This window comes from Corvus cornix, chromosome 19, assembly GCF_000738735.6.
Source record: "Corvus cornix cornix isolate S_Up_H32 chromosome 19, ASM73873v5, whole genome shotgun sequence".
Classification (NCBI taxonomy): domain Eukaryota; kingdom Metazoa; phylum Chordata; class Aves; order Passeriformes; family Corvidae; genus Corvus; species Corvus cornix.
This window is the reverse complement of record NC_046348.1, coordinates 758,244-775,786: the sequence shown is the minus strand read 5'-3', so window position 1 is coordinate 775,786 and position 17,543 is coordinate 758,244. Positions and strand designations below refer to the sequence as shown.

Below are 17,543 nucleotides of genomic sequence, written 5' to 3'. Positions count from 1 at the left end.
CCAGCCAGCAGCACCTGGGCACGCAGGCGGCACCGGGTGCAATCGGAATGACTGCTCCTGGCTCCCCTGGATCCGGGAGAGATGGGAATGGGTGCAATCAGAGTGACTGCTCCTGGCTCCCCTGGATCCGAGAAAGATGGGAATGGGTGCAATCAGAGTGACTGCTCCTGGCTCCCCTGGATCCGGGAGAGATGGGAATGGGTGCAATCAGAGTGACTGCTCCTGGCTCCCCTGGATCTGAGAAAGATGGTGACGGGAATGGATGTGACAAGTGGAGAAGAGGTACAAGAGAGAGGGGGAAAGAACCAGAGGCAGTGCCTTGGTTTCTGGATTTGAAAAGATGGGAAAAGGTGGGGCTGCAGGGGCTCTCCCATAGAGAAAAATACCATTAATTATATAAGGAACAAATGGACAAATAGGGAAGGGAAGGGAAGGGAAGGGAAGGGAAGGGAAGGGAAGGGAAGGGAAGGGAAGGGAAGGGAAGGGAAGGGGAAAAGGGAAATGGAAAGGAAGGGGAAAGGGAAACAACAGGACCGATGCCACCTGAGGTCTCATTAGGCTTCAGGTGTGGGTGGCACAGCCCAGGGAAGGAGATGAGATTCCCTTTTCTGCCCTAAGAAACCTTTATTCCCCTCCTCCGAGCTCGGCTGGAGCTCCAGCACGGATTGCTGCAACCAGCGCCAGCACTGGTGAGGAACCAAAAATAGGACATCGGGGAATTGCATGGAAGCATTTGCCATGTGGAAATATCAATCTCTGCCTTGGGAAGGCTGGGTTGGAGTGGGTTTGGAGCTTTTTATTTTTAAAGGTGTGATGAGAATCACATGGAATGGAGTGCAGGGAAGGGTGGGCACAGCTGGGGCTGTCACTGGAGCATCAGTGCTGGGTTTTATCCTCTGGGAAAAGGGGAACCGGGTAGATCAACCAGTGTGGGGCCAAAAGCAGAGCTCTGCTGGCTGCTCTGGGGAAGGGGAGGCAGCCAGGGGATCCTTCTTGGAGCTGCAACACTGGGAGGTGGGAGGTTTGTGTATCCCAGCCTTTGGAGTGAGAGCTGCTTCCAGCCAAGGAAGCACAAACATTTCCCATTCCCATGTGAATGATGAGAGGGCTCATGGGGGATGGGCCTGGTGAAGAGCAGGAATTGGCATCACAGCCACAGGGGAGGCTCAGAACCCTGGGCCATGCAAGGTGGGGCTGAGGGAGTGCTGGTAAAGGATGGACAGACCCCGAGGAGCTGGGGTCCCTGCTCTGATCCTCAGCAAGGGGAGAAGGGGCTGCAGGGGAGCAGTGCCTGGAGTTGGCAGCTCCCACAAGGCAGCTTTTCTCCACAGAAGAGGCCGTGGACCACCTCAGACCCTGCTGGTGGCCTCCTCTGGACCTGCTCTACCAGCTCCATGTCTCTGCTGGGATGAGCTGGAGGCAGCTCCAGAGGGGTCTCAGGAGAGCGGAGCAGAGGGGGAACATCCCCTCCCTCCCCTGCTGCCCACCCTGCTGGGATGAGCCCAGGAGACACTTGGCCCATGGCCAGGTCATGTTCCATTTGTCACCCACCAGAATCCCCCAGTCCTCCTCCACAGGGTGCTCTCCATCCATCCCTCCCTCCATCCATCCATCCATCCATCCATCCCTCCCTCCATCCATCCCTCCATCCATCCATCCATCCATCCCTCCCTCCATCCATCCATCCATCCCTCCCTCCATCCATCCATCCCTCCACCCATCCGTCCATCCATCCACCCATCCATCCACCCATCCACCCATCCATCCACCCATCCACCCATCCACCCATCCATCCATCCATCCATCCGTTGTCCATCCATCCATCCCTCCATCCATCCACCCATCCACCCATCCATCCATCCATCCATCCCTCCATCTGTCCATCCATCCATCCATCCATCCCTCCATCCCTCCCTCCCTCCCTCCATCCATCCCTCCCTCCCTCCCTCCCTCTCTTGTCAGTGCTGGCCCTGGGGATGGCCCTGCCCCAGGTCCCTGGTCCTGCACTCAGCCGGGCTGGATCAGCCTCAGGGCTCTGTGGGGAGGACAGGGGGTCCGAGGCAGGGCAGGGATGGGATACTGGGGTGCAGGACAGCGGGATGCAGGGAGGGATAATGGGATGCAGGTGGATGATGCCCACGGGGTGCAGGTGGATGATGCCCGCTGGGAGGCAGCTGGAGATGTCTCCCATCCATCCCAGTGCTGCTCTGCCCACCCCTCCTGCTCCTCCACCCCGGCAGCTCCTGGGGGAGCCAAACTGGGGTGACGGGGCACAGGGACGGGTGGTGTCTCCTGGCAGGGCTCCCCCACTGAGGGGGGGCACAGGGGTGCCCGGGGGCAGCCTGTGGAGGGCAATTCCATCCCCTGGCTCAGGCTCTGTCCTCCCAACTCCCCTCCCAGTCCCACACCAGCAGCACCCACGACCCCAAGGCACGTGAGAGGGGTACACCCGCTCCTTGTGCCCCCTCACCCCAGAGCTGGATCCCAAAGGGCTCTCCCACCGCACCCTGAGCTGGGTGTCCCCATGCGTGCAGCACAAACCCCCCAGTATCCATTTCAAGCCTTTTCCAGGGGAACAGGAACTGGGATCAAGAGGCCACAGGGAGGGCCACCACCAGCCTCAGAACGAGGGTGCCCAGGGATGGGGGATGCCCAGGAGTGGGGGATGCCCAGGGCCATGGGATGCCCAGGGATGGGGGATGCCCAGGGGTGGGGGATGCCCAGGGCCATGGGATGCCCAGGGATGGGGATGCCCAGGGATGGGGGATGCCATGGGGTGGGGGATGCCCAGGACCATGGGATGCCCAGGGATGGGGCATGCCCAGGGATTGGGGATGCCCAAGGGTGGGGGATGCCCAGGACCATGGGATGCCCAGGGATGGGGGAATACCCAGGGATGGGGGATGCCCAGGTGCCCCCATTTGGTGGAAGCCACGCAGGGTTGCAGACAAGCTGGGTCAGCCGTATTTATTGAGAACGGTTGTGGAGGGATAAAAATATTTCCACTACTCTATAAGAATTATAAACCTATACTCTCTGATCCGTTAATAAACGCCTCTAGGACCGTCATGCCAGGGGAGGAGCTTCTGTAAGAAAATAGCGAGATTAAAAAAAGGAAAGCGCTAAATATTCCCTGCGGGGCCCTGCCCGGGGGGGCCCTGCCCACGGGGGCCACGGGACCCACGGCTGGCACGGGGACACGGGGGACACACCCGGGTGCTGCCCTGGCACCCTGCAGCCCCCACCCCCGAGCCGCGGCCAGGCACAGCCCCTGCCAGCCACGCCCCACCCGGGGGACCCCGGCTCGGGTGCCCTGACGGGGACAGGACACATCCCCACGGCAGCGAGCTCCCAGCGATCCCACTGCTCCCAGTGATCCCACTGCTCCCGGTCCTGCCTGCATCCTCACCACCCCTGTGGTGCCCAGGAGGGGTTTGGATCCATCTCCCCGGGGATGCTGCGAGAGGCGGCCAGGGCTCACCCCAGGGACGCACAGCGGGGCTTTGCCGGCAAGCAACACAGCTGGGGACATCCTTGGGGACACAGGGACGTTACACAGAGCCCTGCAGCAGGGTGGCATGGCTGGGGACACCCTTGGGGACACAGGGACATTACACAGAGCCCTGCAGCAGGGTGACATGGCTGGGGACATCCTTGGGGACACAGGGATGCAACACAGCTCTGTGGGAAAGCAACACAGATGGGGACAGTCCGGGGGGACAAGCTGCAGTGCTCTGTAGGGCAGCAACACCAAGAGGGACATGGTGGGGAACATGGGGACATGGCGGGGAACACGGGGACACGCAGCAGTGCTTCGCTGGGAAGCAACACAGATGGGGATAGCCTTGGAGAATACACAGGGCTGCTGTGCCAGGAAGCAGCAGGGACAGGGACATCCTGGGCACACAGGGACACCACAGACAAGCAAGTGACAGCAGGGGCCAAAATTCCAGCCACGGTCGGTGCTGTTGCCATGGGGTGAGAGGTGCCATGGGCACTGGACACTTGTTATTGCTTTACAGGGCCAACATCACGGGGGGCTGGGGGTGCCCAGCCTCTGATTTGGGGTCCAAGGGATTTTCCCTGGGGACGCTGATTCCCCAGTGCTCCCTGTGCCACAGCCCTGCTGCCACTCGGTGGGGACAGGGTGACGACACAGGGCTGGACAGTGTCTGCCCCTCCATCCCCTCTGTCCCCTGTGGTCCCCGGGAGCTGCCGTCCCTCCGTGCCAGCCAAGGCCAGGGGGAACAGCCCTGTCCCCCCCAGAGGGGCAGCTGGGGCCTTTCCTCTTCCCTTAGGCCAGGGCCAAGCTGAGCATAAAGGCTGTAAGCAGGGAGCCCGAGGTGACACGGGGACAAGGGACACACTGTGGGGACCAGGCTGGCCGGGGCCCTCCCCAGAGCTGTGGGGAAACAGGGGAAGCCAAAGCTTGGGGGACCAAGCTGTCCCCAGCGAGTGGGGGGGACGGGGCAGGGGACCCCGGGCTGGGTGCCCTGTCCCCCGCTGTCCCCTCGTGTCCCCCGGTGTCCCCGCGGGCCCTGGGCGGTTGCATAAGGCGATGCCGCAGCAGCTTAAGGTGGTGGGTGGGTGTCGGTACCGAGTCTGGCAGCGGGGCCGGGCGGGTGGAGCGTGATGTAAACATTTCTGATCGGGGCCAGGAGGAGGAGGAGGAGGAGGAAGAGGAGGAGGTGGAGGAGGGACGGGCTAGTGCGAGTCCTTCATCTGCTTCTGGATCTTCTGCAGCATCTCCTGCATCCGCCGCAGCTGGAAGGGAGCAGAGCCGGGATCGTGGGTGCTGCCAAGCCCCAGCCACGCAGCGCCCGCGCAAGTGGGGCTCGGGCTGAGCATCCCAGACAAACTGGGATCACCGGGAGCTGGGGAGGTGCTGGGGGGAGCCCTTGGATGCACCTCCAGCCCCTGCTCGGTGGAGCAGCAGCCGCCGGGACGCTGCAGGAGGAACGGCTCCCGACGGCTGTGCCATGGGCGGGGTGGAGGGAGCGGGGAAGGGCCATTGGGGGGCTCAGCCAGCCCCACACTCACCTCCTCATCCTTCTCCCGGATGAGCTTCTCCGTCTCCACATCCGGCACCGGGGGGATCACGGGGATGGGGAAGTCTGTCCCGCTCTCCCGGGTCAGCTTGCTGTGGCAGAGAGAGGAGGTGAGGGTGCTGCCCCAGCCCCCGGGACACTGCCCCAGGGATGGCCCAACCCCCGCAGGTGCCCAGCAGCACCCCCTGCACAGCCCCTGGGCCCCGTGGCCACCACCGGAGCGGCCTTTTCCAGGCAAGCTCCAGGCACCCCCCAAACCTCAGCACCCCCAACCGAGGGGGGACCCAGGGACTTCCTCCGCACCCTCCCATTCTGGGGAGGGACAATCCCGCTGGGGTCGGGCTCTCCTGGGCCGGTATTTTCCCTGCTGCTTTGAAACACCAAAACCTCGGCATCTCCCCTCTCTCCTGGCCTGAGGATGGGCTCTCCAGGCACCCCACTGCCCTGCCAGCCCCAGGGATGCTCCATACCCTATTCCTGAGCCTCAGCTCCCGTTCAAGCCCATTCCAACAGCCCATTCCGGCTGGAAAGAGCCGCGAGCATCCCCCCAAGGCCACGCCACCGCGCAGGACCAGGGCCAGCCCAATCGATGGCTTCTCCCATACCCACGGCTCGGGGAGGGACCAGCTCTGCCACCCATCCCTGTGGATGCCACGTGCCACCCCAGCGGGTGACAGCAAGGCCGGGACACCAACAGCGGCTGGCAGGGTCACGCGTGCTGCCACGTGCCGCGGCCAGCGCGGCCCTCCGGGCAAGGGGCTGATGGACACGGCTGCGGCACGGGCAGGACGGGCCAGCCCTGCCCCGCGGGGTCCCGCTGCGCCGGGGCTGGGCTGGGGCTGGGCCGGGGCCAGGGACGGGGTTTGGCCGCCTTGGGAGCCTCTTGGGAAGGCGCTGCCGTTGTCTCGGTTCTCGCCGTGGGGAGCACGGGGAGCTGCTGCCAGCCCGGGCAGCCACACGAGGCTGGAGCGGGGCACCAGCAGTGGGGTGAGCAGCAAAGGCTGTCGGCACCCCAAAACCGCACCCCCGGGAGGGCAGCACACGCCCCTTGGGCAGCCCTGGGGGGCTCCGTGCCACCGAACAGTGACACATCCCCCAGCCCTGGGGCAGCCGGGGTGACACCGCCAGCACGCAGCGTCCTTTGGCACCCCAGGGGCAGCTGGTGTGGGACACGAGTGGGTGGCCACAGGCCCAGAGTGGGTGGCCGCAGGGCCGGCTCGCCCCGAGGGCAGCTGCCTGGCCCTTGCGCGGGCACAGAAGGACCAAGACAGCGTTGGGTACCAACAAGCACTTTATAGAGGGGCCGGGGGCGGCGGGGAGGGGGCGGCGCCCAGCGCGGCCCCGGGCGGTCCCGGCTCAGTCGGCGGAGCAGTCCCCGCAGCACAGCCTCAGCACGGAGGGATGGCTCCTGCCCCGGGGCACACAGGGAGAGACGCTTACAGGTGCCTATAGAGGTGCCTATAGAGGTGCCTACAGCCACTGCCAGCCCCCCACAGCACGGCTGCAGCCCCCCGGGACCCGCAGAGCCTCCACTCGCTCCCACACTGCTCCAACCCCCCGGCTGGAGGGTGCCACCAGGGACCCTGCTTGGGGGGGTTCCCTCAGCACCTCGGGGTGGCAAAAGAGGGTGTGGGGTGCCGGGAATTCGGCTGATCCGGGAGCAGAGCCCCAGCACCAGCTTTTGTTTGGCTCCTGCTCTGGCGCCGGAGCCTGCAGGGATGCTAAGGCCCCTTCCTGTTGGAGCATCCCCCGAGACACACCCAACCCTGAGGGGACACAGGGTCCCCCTTACTGCCAGAGCATATCCCTGGCCCCCAGCCCCAGCCCTGCGGGCACATGGGGTCCCCTTCAGTGCTGGAACACGCCCCTCAAACCAGCCCCAGCTCTGGGGAGATGCAGGGTCTCCCTCACTACCAGAGCATCCCCCCAGCACCCTGGGGTCACAGAGTGCCCCTCACCACTGGAGCATCCCCGCTAAGACAGACCCAGCCTCGGGGGATGCAGGGTCCCCTCACTGCCGGGGCACCCCCCCAGCATTCTCAGCCCAAGGGCACAGGAAGGGCCCCCCACCACACTGGGCCCCCCTCCACGGCACCAGGGCTGCCCCGCACGGACCCACACACAGCCCCGACCCGCCGACACCGCCACTGCGGCGAGTGGGGTCACCCCAAAGGGAGAAGCCCCCACCCCAGCCCGGCCCGGCCCCGGCCCCGGCCCCGGCCCCGGCCCCGGCCCCGGCCCCGGCCCGTACTTGCGGTTGCGCTCCTTGACCACCATGCGGGTCATGCTCTGGATGCACTGCGTGCGGTAGTTCTCGTAGTGCGTCTCCCGCGTCACATCCTTGAGGTCCTGCATGTGCGTCCTCACCAGCATCGTCCGCAGCTTCACGAAGTCGCAGTGGGCCGGGTTCTCCACTGCGGGGTCAGGGGGTCAGGGGGCCACGGCCAGCGCCCCGCGTGTCCCCAAGGCCGGGGTGGGACGGGGCGCCCCGCGTGTCCCCAGGGCCGGGAGCCAGCGGGGACTGCCCAGCGTTACCTTCCACGATGCCCCAGGGGTAGAGGCGCCCGCGGACGCGCCGGCCCTTGGCCTCCACCACCGTGTTGCTGCCGATGACGGCGAAGGGGATGCTCTCCTGCAAGGGCATGGAGGGTCAGCAGGGCCCACATCCCTCCACATGCCCTCCTCGGCTGTGTCCAGCACTCATTTGCCAGGATACCCCAAAGCCCCGGCTGTGGAGAGCCCCCGTGGGACAGCAGAGGTCGTGGCAGGGGTTTCTCCACCCGAGCCCCACCCCACCAAGCTGCAGGTGGCACCCGTGGGATCTTGGTGATGTGTCTGGGTAGTGAGGTATGTGACAGCCCCTCCACACTGGAGAGCTTGTGTGGCCCCGAAGAGTCCTGCAGGTACCCCAGGGTGACCGGTCCTCCCGGCCATGGGGTTCTGCCCCTCCCGTGATGGGGCTGGAGGAGCCAAACCCACCTTCAGTGCCTGGTCCTGCAGCTTGAACTCCTCATCCTCGTCTGAGTCACACTCAGGGAATTGGTAGATGCGGATGCCGTAGTGGTCAATCTCCTCCCGGATCTGGAGGCAAAAAGCCCCCTGAGGGCAGGGCCCCAGCCTTGGGAGGGGCGTGGGAGGCACCACACAGGGCCAATGTCCCCCCCAAAGCCTGTTCCCCCCAAACCAGATGTCATGGACACCCCCCAATCCTTCCAAGCCCCAGCTGAGCCCTGGGCAGACGTGTCCTTAGTGGCCATGGGGGCAACATGGTCCTCCACAGGGCTGCAAGCCTGGAAAGTGCTCCAGGCCAAACTCCAGGCAGGAGATGGATGGAGAGCCCAGGGCACGCCCGTGCCCAGGGACCAGCTGGGACAACTCCAAGCCGGCCCAGCTGCCCTCACCTTGTTCTTCATGCGCTCCACCTCAGCGGGCGTCAGGGTGTCAGCCTTGGCCAGCACAGGCACGATGTTCACGCGCTGGTGCAGGGCTCTCATGAACTCCACGTCCAGGGGCCGGAGCCTGCGGGGGGAGCTTGGTGAGCCCCATCCCGCCGAGCCCCTGCCCACCCCCCGGCAGCGCGAGCAGGGCTGCCCGTACCCGTGGCCAAAGGGCGAGATGAAGTAGATGCAGCAGTGCACTCGGTTGTCCTGGATGTTTTTCCGGTTGAGGCCACTTTCGTCACGGAAATACTGCTCGAACTGCTGGTCGATGTAGTCGGCCACCGGCTTCCAGCTGCAGGGACAGCAAGGTGACACCGAGTCCTCTGTGGGACCCCCCGCTGCCTGTGGACCCCCAGCTCAACACCTCCCGTGGCTCAGCACCTAAGCCCGGTGAGCTGTGGGCATCCCACCCACCCCGGGGAGACCCCCACCCCATGGCACTCACCATCCCACCCACCCCGGGGAGACCCCCACCCCATGGCACTCACCATCCCACCCACGCCGGGGAGACCCCCACCCCATGGCACTCACATCCCACCCATCCCAGGGAGATCCCCACCCCATGGCACTCACATCCCACCCATCCCAGGGAGATCCCCACCCCATGGCACTCACCATCACACCCACCCCGGGGTGTCCACCCTGGGGACAGTCCCCACCCCGTGGCACTCACCACTCGGTGTTGTTGACGGCGTCCCCGAAGCCCGGCGTGTCCACGATGGTCAGGCGCAGCTTGACCCCCTTCTCCTCAATGTCCACCACGTGCTTGGTGATCTCCACTGTCTGCGTGATGCGCTCTGTGGGGGGCACACGTGTCACCAGGGGGACACCAGAGAGGGTGGAGGTGATGTGGGGACATGCTGCAACCCCTGGGTGTCATCCTCACCCTGGGGGCTAGGGTCACCCGGCTGGATCAGCCCTGACAGGCACCATGCTCCAGCCCAGGAGAGGATGCTCCCCGCCGTGGTCCCCACGTCCCCATGGATGTGCACCCATCCCTCGGTGGCTGTGCCACTGCCACCCCAGGACCCCAGCTCGGGCAGCACGGGGCTCTGACCTTGCTGCACGAGCATTTCAGGCTCCCGGTACCCCCACATGTGACCCCACAGCTCCACACTGCAATGCCCCTTCACCCCAGGACCCTCCGTGTCCCTGCATCCCCAGGGATGCTCCTGCTCCTGCTCCATTGTGTGTTTTGGCTTTCACTCCAAGCAACGGAAACAAATCAAACAAACCCCTCAGACTCCTGGGGATTTGGGCAAGTTTGGGCCATTTTAATTCAAAAACTGGCTGCAGCTGAACTGGCACTGTGCCCCAGGCCCTGACTGTCCCCAGCCTCCCAGAAATGCTGCGGCCCCAGCTGATGCCCAACGAGCCAGGGCTTGTTTTCCCAGTGGGAATAAAATCCCCGTGGGGGGTCCCCATCCTGTGCAGGGGGGACCCCACTGCCTCGGAGCAGCCCCCTGTGCGAGTGGGCAGCTGGCAACGCACCACACGTGGCTTCAGAGGAGCCTGGCTGGGCCGGGAGAGGGGCTGCAGCCCCAGGAGCACCCCTGGGCTCTGCCACTGCCCAGCTCACCCAGGACACCCCTCTGGGCTGTGACTGTCCCCGCTGACCTTCAGCGTTGAGCAGCTTGCGGTCCCGGTACATGTCTGTCAGGAAGAGGCTGTTGACCAGGGTGGACTTGCCCAGCCCGGATTCTCCTGGGAAAGCAGGACAAAGATGAAGGGGGCAGCCAGTGTCCGCCACCCCTGTCCAGGGTGTTCGGGATCCAGAGTGGGGTCAGCACCCCCGGGCCGGGCTCAGCCCCCCTGGTACCTGCCACCATGAGGGTGAAGTCGAAGCCCTTCTTCACAGACTTGCGGTGCACCTGGTTGGGCAGCGTGGCAAAGCCCACGTACTCCTTGTCATCCTGCAGAGGGCACAGAGGACGTGGGACACGGGACACCGCCAGCCCACCTCCTACCCTGGAAAGCCCCTCCTTCCCCCCACCCACAGAGGGATTCCCAGGGTTGGAGTTCCCGGGGGTGAGGCCATGCCTGCCCAAAACCTTTGTGCTCACGGGATGGGAACATCCTCCATCCCGCAGCCCCTCGCCCCACGTGCGTCCCCCTCCCCACGGACACGTCCTGCACCTCGGAGGAGTCGTAGGGGTCCAGCTGCCCCCAGGGGCTCCGCGGGCGGTTGGGGCTGGGGGGCGGGGGCGCGGCGATGTGCTGCTGGAAATCCGAGGGCCGAGAGCGGGAGAAGAGCCTGGCGTCCCTCTCGTCGCTGGCTTCGTCAGGGGGGACCCTGCCCACGCTGCCCAGGGGGTGGCCGGGCTCCCGCCGGATCTCCGGGGCCTCCACCTTCCTGGAGCTGTCAGCTGGTGGGCAATCCCGCAGGAACTGGGTCAGCTCAGCTTCGTCCGAGTCCTCCTTCAGGAAACGCTTTATCTGGGGACCAAGGGAGGAGGTGACACTGGTGGTGGCAGTGCCAGCCCGAGATGGCACCACCCACCTCAGCCTCACAAGCCCCCAAGCCGCAGCAGCCAGACACATGCAGCCTCAAGGTGGCAGGGATGGGAGGAGAGGGGGGGAAAGCCACCCCAGGGGACCAGCCACCACCCTGGGACAGCCACGGGGACAGCCGTGGGGATGGCAGTGGGCACAGCCGTGCACCCCGGGCGCTTACGGCTTGTGGCGTGGGGATGGCAGCCAGCTCCTGGCACTCCGGGGGGCAGGGGTGGGCGCCTTCCCCCTGGGCACCCCGCCGCTCCTCGGGGTCTTCTGGGGCAGCCAGGACCCCCCCGCGCCCCATGGCCTGCCAGGAGGACAGGGAGGGGGCCGAGAGGAGGCAGAGACACCAAGAAGAGGTGAAGAGCAGTGGGGAGGGTGACCTGAGCTGGGCCGCAGCCAGGGGGAGGCAGATGGTGGGCAGGGGTCCCCTGGTGCCCGTGCCCCCCGCCTGCTGCCCGTTCACAGGGGGCCAGCACGGGCGATGGCACAAGGGACCCCCGTCCCTGCAGTGCCAGGAGGCCGCCAGGGCGGGGGACCCGGCCCAGGGACTGACCAGGACCCCGACACCTCCTTCGCCTGGCTCTGCCCGTCCCGGAGCGGGGACTGGGGGAGACAGGCACAGCTGCCCCCGAGCTGCTGCCCCGTGGGGTGGCGGGGCTGGGACGAGGGCCGGGGACGCCGGGATTGGGATGCCTCCACATCCTGTTTACAAGCGCTGGAGGGAGGAGACGCGTTCCCAAGGGCACGTCCGGCAGCGGCTCCCGTGGGGCCAAGCCCTGCTGCCAGCAGGCACCAATGTCCCCAAGATCCCACGGCAACTGCCAGGCGACCCCAGCCCCACGGGCAGTGAGACCCAAAACGAGAGGCACGCAGGGGCCGGGGGAGCCCGTGACCCTGCAGGCTCCCAGCCGGGGGTCAGTGCCCCCCAGACCGGGGCCTCGAGGCGAGAGCCCTCCGTGGGGACACGTGTCCTCCCCCACGCCGTGTCCCCGCTCGCTGGCGGGGCGGGCAGCGGTGCCGGCGGCAAGGCGAGATGCGCGGAATTAGCGGGCTGGAAACAAGGTCACGGCGCTGCCGGGGCTGAGCGCTCGCACGCCTGGCCCCGCTCCCGCTGCCCCCGCTCCCGCTGCCCCGCTGCCCCCACGGCCACCGCGCGGGGACTGCGGTGCCAGGCTGGGGGGCAGCAGGTGGCCCCATGGCGGGGGCTGCGGGACCCCCGCGCTCCCCTGTCCCGCAGCGGGTCCCGAGTGCTCGGTGGGTCTGTGTGACCGCAGCATCCTCTTCCTCACCGCCCGTGACCTGGGGGGGCTCAGCGGCAGCCCCCAGCACAGCACAGCCCGGCTGGGGACACTCGGGGATGGGAGATGATGCCACCACCAGCGGCGAGCGCTTCCAGCCCTGCTGCCGCTCGCTCCATCCCTCGGGGCTCCAGCCCTCTGGGGCTCGCCCTCGTCCCCCAGAGAAGCCGATGACCTCGGCAGTGCCGCGGCACCGAGGTTTGCGCCGCGTCCTTGGGGGTCCTTCAGCAAGTGCGGCCCCCGGCAGGGCTGTCCCAGGGACAGAGCACCGGCTGTGGCACCTTCCCGCAGCACCGGGCTGGTCCGTGCCCCCCACCCACCCTGCCCCCTCTCTCGCCCCGCCGGGGACGGGTGCTGCCCCCGTACCTCTTGCCCAGGCTGCAGCTCGGGGCAGGTGGCCATGGCCCAGCCGGTGTCGCCCGTGGCCAGGAGAAGATGCCGAGTGGCACCGGCTGCGTCGAGGGCTGGGGAGCAGCATTAGCATAACTCCACCCTGGGCAGGCTCCGCGCCCCGCGGCACCCAGGAGCCAGGCACGGCCCCGGCGAGGGGCAGGGGATGGGAGAGGGACCCCCGGGGCACAGCCAAGCCCAGCTCCTGCCCGGCTGCGGAGAGTTCAAGGGCCAGCCAAAGGAGGTCCTGAGGGGCTGCAGGACCACCACCATCAGCACCAGCAGCACCCCTGGGCTGAACACACAGATTGGCTGCAGCCCAGGAGGACACGCAGTCCTTGGAAACACCTCCGTCCTGGGACAAAAACCCGCTCCATCCCGGGACAAAAATCTCCCTCCATTCCAGGACAAAATGCCCCTCCATCCCAGTGCACACCACGTCCTCTCCCACTGCCCACCTGGAGCACCCCCCAGCAGGTCTCCACAGCCTCCTTGAGGTCAGAAACCCAGTTTTCCATAAAAACTCTTTGAAAACTGCACACTTTTGCACCTGACAATTAAAGCTTCCCCACATGGCTCCAAGCTCCTGCTCGAGCTGGGCCTGCCTGGGAAGGACCCAGGCCTGGACTGGGAGAAGCAGGGATGCTGCCTACCACAGGGATCCCAGGCAGAAGCTCCAGCGTTCCTGCCTCGGCTTTCCCGGCTCATCCCTGGGAGGCGAAGGGTTAACAGTGCCCCAGGAGGAGCCGTGGGTGGCAGTCAGGGTTCCCCAGCTGTCACTTCGGGGTCACCAGGGACGGTGATTCACCTTGATGCATGTCGAGCTGCATCAGAGCAGCTCAGGCGCGATCCAGGGTCGCTCGGCCGCTTTCCAAGCGTCCCGGCCGGCACTCCCGGCAGGAGCGGGGATTTACGGCAGCGAGAGCCCGGGGCTGTGCCGGTGGCCCCGTAAGCAGATTACACACGCGGCTGAGTGCAAGCCGGCCTCACACCCGGGCTGTCAGCGGCCCCGCAGCCCCAGCCAGGGGCCACACGCGCCGCCTCGTCCCCGCCTGTCACTCTGCATCGCACCGTCCCCGCGCGGTGACAGCCCGCGGGATGCGGCACGGGGGGACACGGGGGCAGCGGGCACAGCCTGAGCTAGGAGAGCCACCGGCTGCCCCTGAGCATCGTTCCACCGGGCACCACATTCCCTTGGGAGGTGCTTTCCCAGCCTGCTTCTGCAGGGAAAGGAAGGGAACACCCCGGCGAGGTGCTGCCCCACCGCCAGGCTGACGGGGGCGGTCCCAAGCTCTCTAAAGGTGACACCCAGAATGCCACCCGCGGCACAGCCACTGTGTCGCTATGGCCGAGCATCCCAGGCACAAGCGCTGTCCCAAAGGCACGAACCCCACGCAGGACAAGCACTTGGTGGCCCCCAGCGAAGCCCAGCGCTGCCAGGACTAGCCCAGCACTTTCCCGGGGTGACAGGACCCGGGCTGTGCCCGCTCCACCCCACCTCTGGATGCACGGGATGCTCCCACAGGAGAATCAGGGTTTCGTACCCCCAGCTCTGCCACCCCACCCACGAGTGGCATTCCAGCTGGGAAACTGAGTCTCCCAGCAGCTCCGAGAGGAGCAGGGCGCTGGGCACCCTGTGAGTGGGGGGCAGGCGGTGGTGTGGGTCGCTGCTCTGGGCAGGGGGTCAGCACCAGGCAGGTGAGCAGGGGGGATGAGAACCGCATCCCTTGGTGCAGCAGCTCCAGTCCCTTTCCTGCAGGGAATCCTCCAGCCTGAAGGACCTGGAAGCATCTGAGTGGGGAACCCAGGATGGGACCACGAGCGGTGGCTCCTCGTAAGCCGGGACATGACAGCAGGGCCTGTTCCAGGCTGGAAAGCAGGTGGCATGTCAGCACGTGGGGCTGGGCAAGGTCTGACCCACTCAGAGCCGAGAGCAGAGATCGGGGGAGACCCCTGCTCATCCTGCCCCTCCGGGCCAGCCGGGAACTGCTTTGGGGACTGGCGGATGTGGCACCGGTGGCAGGGACACCGGCTCTGCCTCTGCAGATCCTTCTGGAGCACCTCCAGCCCCAGCTCATCCCGCGTTCACGGACGCGGGAGCCCGGCTGCTCCTGGTCCCCAGCGGTGACTGCCGTCCTCCCCCCGATGTTTCCAGGGCTGGATGAGTGCATCCCAAAGCCACAGTCTGGAGCCTGTCGGGAAGGCGCTCCGTTGCGACACGCTCCGCCAGCCGCCCTCCTCTCTGCTTTCGCTGCTCCAGCTCCGGAGGAATGTGCCGGGCTGGTTCCCACGGCGGCTGCCGGGGCAGCGCGGCCGCAGCGCTCCCCACCGAGGCCACTTGTCCCCAGCGGCCACAAGCCGGTGCCACGCGAGCCACGGCCACAACCCTCCGTCCTCATCCTCACCCTGGACACAGCCTGAGGTCCCCGCGGAGACGTGGCCCGGCCGAGCGGCTCCTGGGGACCTGCCACCACCGCGGAGGGCTGAGGCAGGACGGGAGATGCAGAACAAGCTCCCGCGGGCCGGCAACGCCAGCGGCGGCTCCGGACCTTGCCGGTGAGTACAGAGCCGGCTCCGTGCGTGTGACGGTCCCGGCCGAGGGCCCGGCCAGGCTGGCAGTGCCGCCAGCGCCGCAGCACGGGGACCTGCCAAAAGCTGGGGACCGATGCTCAGCACGGAGCCACGCCAGAGCAGGAGCCACGCTCCCGCTGCCCACGCACGGACACCCGTGGGGGGAGCGCAGGACGGGGGGACACGCAGGTGACGCTCCCGAGCGCTGCCCTCCCGGATGCCCCAGTAAGGGGCCCGTGGTCCCCCCGCCTCCCCCGGGGGCCGGGCAGGTGCTGCCCCGCCGCCCGCGTCCCCCCCGCGCTCCGCTGCGGCACCGGCGGCCCCGGTCCGCTCCGCCCCCGCGCACCGTCACCTTCACGGAGGGCAGCGGGCTGCGGGAGCGGGCCCGGGTTGCGGGAGCGGACCCGTGCCACCGTGCGGGGCGGTGCGGGGCAGCCCGGCCCGGGCCGGTCCCACGTCCCCGCCGGCCTTACCATGGCTGCGGCGCCGGGCGCCGTCCGGGAGCGGCGGCTGCCGATGGGCACGGCCGGGCCCCGCGCGGATTAGCAGAAATAGCAGCGGCGGGGGCGGGGGCGGCCCCGGGGCGGGGCGGGCGGGGGGGCGGGCGGGGCGGCCGCTCGGCATCACCGACAGCGGCACCGGGCACCGGCACAGGCAGCGGCACCGGCAGCGGCAACAGCGCCCGGCAGCGCGCACTGCACAGGGGCATCGGGCACAGGCACACGGCACCGGCACCGGGGCCGAGCAATGTACACCGGGCACCGACACCGACATCGGGCACCGGGACCAGGCACCGCACACCCGGCACTGGCACCACGCACTGGGTACCGGTACCGGGCGCTGGGCATCAGCACCCAACCTTGGCAGTCGGCTCTGGCATCAATACCTGGCGTCGGCCCCGGGCACTCCCCTTGGCAGCTGGCACCGGGGCCAGGCACCAAGCAGCAGGCACCAGCTCTGGCAGCACTCACCGGGCACCGGGAACTGCACGGTGGGCACGGGGTGGTGGCACAGGGCAGCAGCACCGGGCAGAGGGCTCCAGCATCAGCGCTGGGGCACCAGCGCCAGGAACAAGACACTGCACCAGGGACAGGGCACCGGTACCAGGGACAGGGCACAGGCGGCCCGTGCAGGGCACCAGTACTGGGTACTGGGCATTGGCAGGGCCCGGTGCAGGCAGTGGGGACAAGGCCCCAGCACCAGTTGCTGGTGCAGGTGAGAGGGAACAGCCCCCGTGCCGGGGAGTGACCTCCTGGCAGTGCCACCAGTACCAGGTACTGCGCAGGAGGCACTGGGCTCCACACAGCCACTGGCGGCTGGGAGCACTGGGCACCAGCTCGGGGCTGTTAGGTACTGGGAAAACGCCCCAGCACCACACATCCCGCATCACCCGCTGGGCACCAGGGACTGCGCTGGGCACGGGTCACCGGATCCCAGTCTCCCAGTTCTCCCTCTGCAAAATCCCAGCTCGCCTCCCCCTCCCGAAGCCGATGCCGAGCCACCCTGCCCCTGGCCGGTGGGCTGGCAAAGGGACCCAGACACCCGGCTGGCTGTGTCCTGCCCCCATTCCCACTCCCATCCCGCATCAGGGATGGCAGCCGCTTCCCGGGGTGCCCCCAGCCCCAAGCCCGTGTGAGTGGCAGTGGCACGCGGCCGTGTCCCCGTGTCCCCGAGGGCAGGGAGGACACTGGCACCGCGCGGGGTTGCCTGGGGCGCTCGTGTTCCGGCCATGAAAGGGGCCGGGGGAGCCTTGGCCGCGGTGGCCGTTGCCCGTGGCGAGCAGCTGGCAGAGCTCAGCCCTCCCCAAATTTCAGTCTCCCAGTCCAGCTGTCCCTCAGGACTGTCCTTGTCCCACCTCAAACTCACTCCAAGCCACGGGGGTGGCGAGGCCACATGCATTCCCAGAGCATCCCTCTCATAGGCTTCCCCTCCCTGCCTCCGTTTCCCTGCCCATAAGAAAAGCCAGTGGCAATTCCCCAGGAGGAGAAGACGGATCCAGCCCCGGTCAGGCTCTGACCGAAGCTGTGTGACTCCACAGGGACCATCTCAGCCTTGTCCCCAGCCTTGTCACCGCCTGGAGTCTCTTCCCCTCGGACATGACAGAGCCAGGCTGTGTCCAGATGGCTCCACATTCCCTTTATTCCCATAAATAAATATCACAGGCTCGACGCAGCCTCAGAGAGCACCGGTGGCCACCTCGACCCTATATATTTGGGGGCTCCAGGCAGGGATCCCGCTCTCCCAGCACTCCACCTTGGCCGGCTGGGGGGTCCAGGCAGGGTCAGGTAGGGGCAGGC

At 67.1% G+C, this 17,543-nt stretch overlaps 1 protein-coding gene across 5 annotated transcripts; it reads right to left on the bottom strand.

The window, feature by feature from the left end:
* Positions 1–2,941: 2,941 nt before the first annotated feature.
* SEPTIN4 (septin-4) lies at positions 2,942–15,813 on the bottom strand. 5 transcript variants are annotated; one of them, XR_005603420.1, is made up of 14 exons: positions 12,652–12,788; positions 11,163–11,291; positions 10,625–10,924; positions 10,308–10,401; positions 10,106–10,192; positions 9,162–9,285; positions 8,646–8,780; positions 8,450–8,567; positions 8,028–8,129; positions 7,584–7,680; positions 7,300–7,462; positions 5,041–5,140; positions 4,598–4,764; positions 2,942–3,086 (listed from the first exon to the last, which is right to left on the bottom strand). XR_005603420.1 is itself a non-coding variant. In XM_039563064.1 (13 exons), the coding sequence occupies exons 1-13, from the start codon at positions 12,685–12,687 to the stop codon at positions 4,705–4,707; spliced, it is 1,545 nt and encodes a 514-aa protein (XP_039418998.1). In that variant the 5' UTR covers positions 12,688–12,788; the 3' UTR covers positions 2,942–4,704. The 5 variants fall into 5 exon arrangements, 4 of the variants coding, with proteins under 4 accessions (XP_039418998.1, XP_039419001.1, XP_039419000.1 ...); XM_039563064.1 differs by having other exon boundaries at positions 2,942–4,764; XM_039563067.1 differs by lacking the exons at positions 11,163–11,291; positions 12,652–12,788 and adding an exon at positions 15,720–15,813 and having other exon boundaries at positions 2,942–4,764.
* Positions 15,814–17,543: the final 1,730 nt, after the last annotated feature.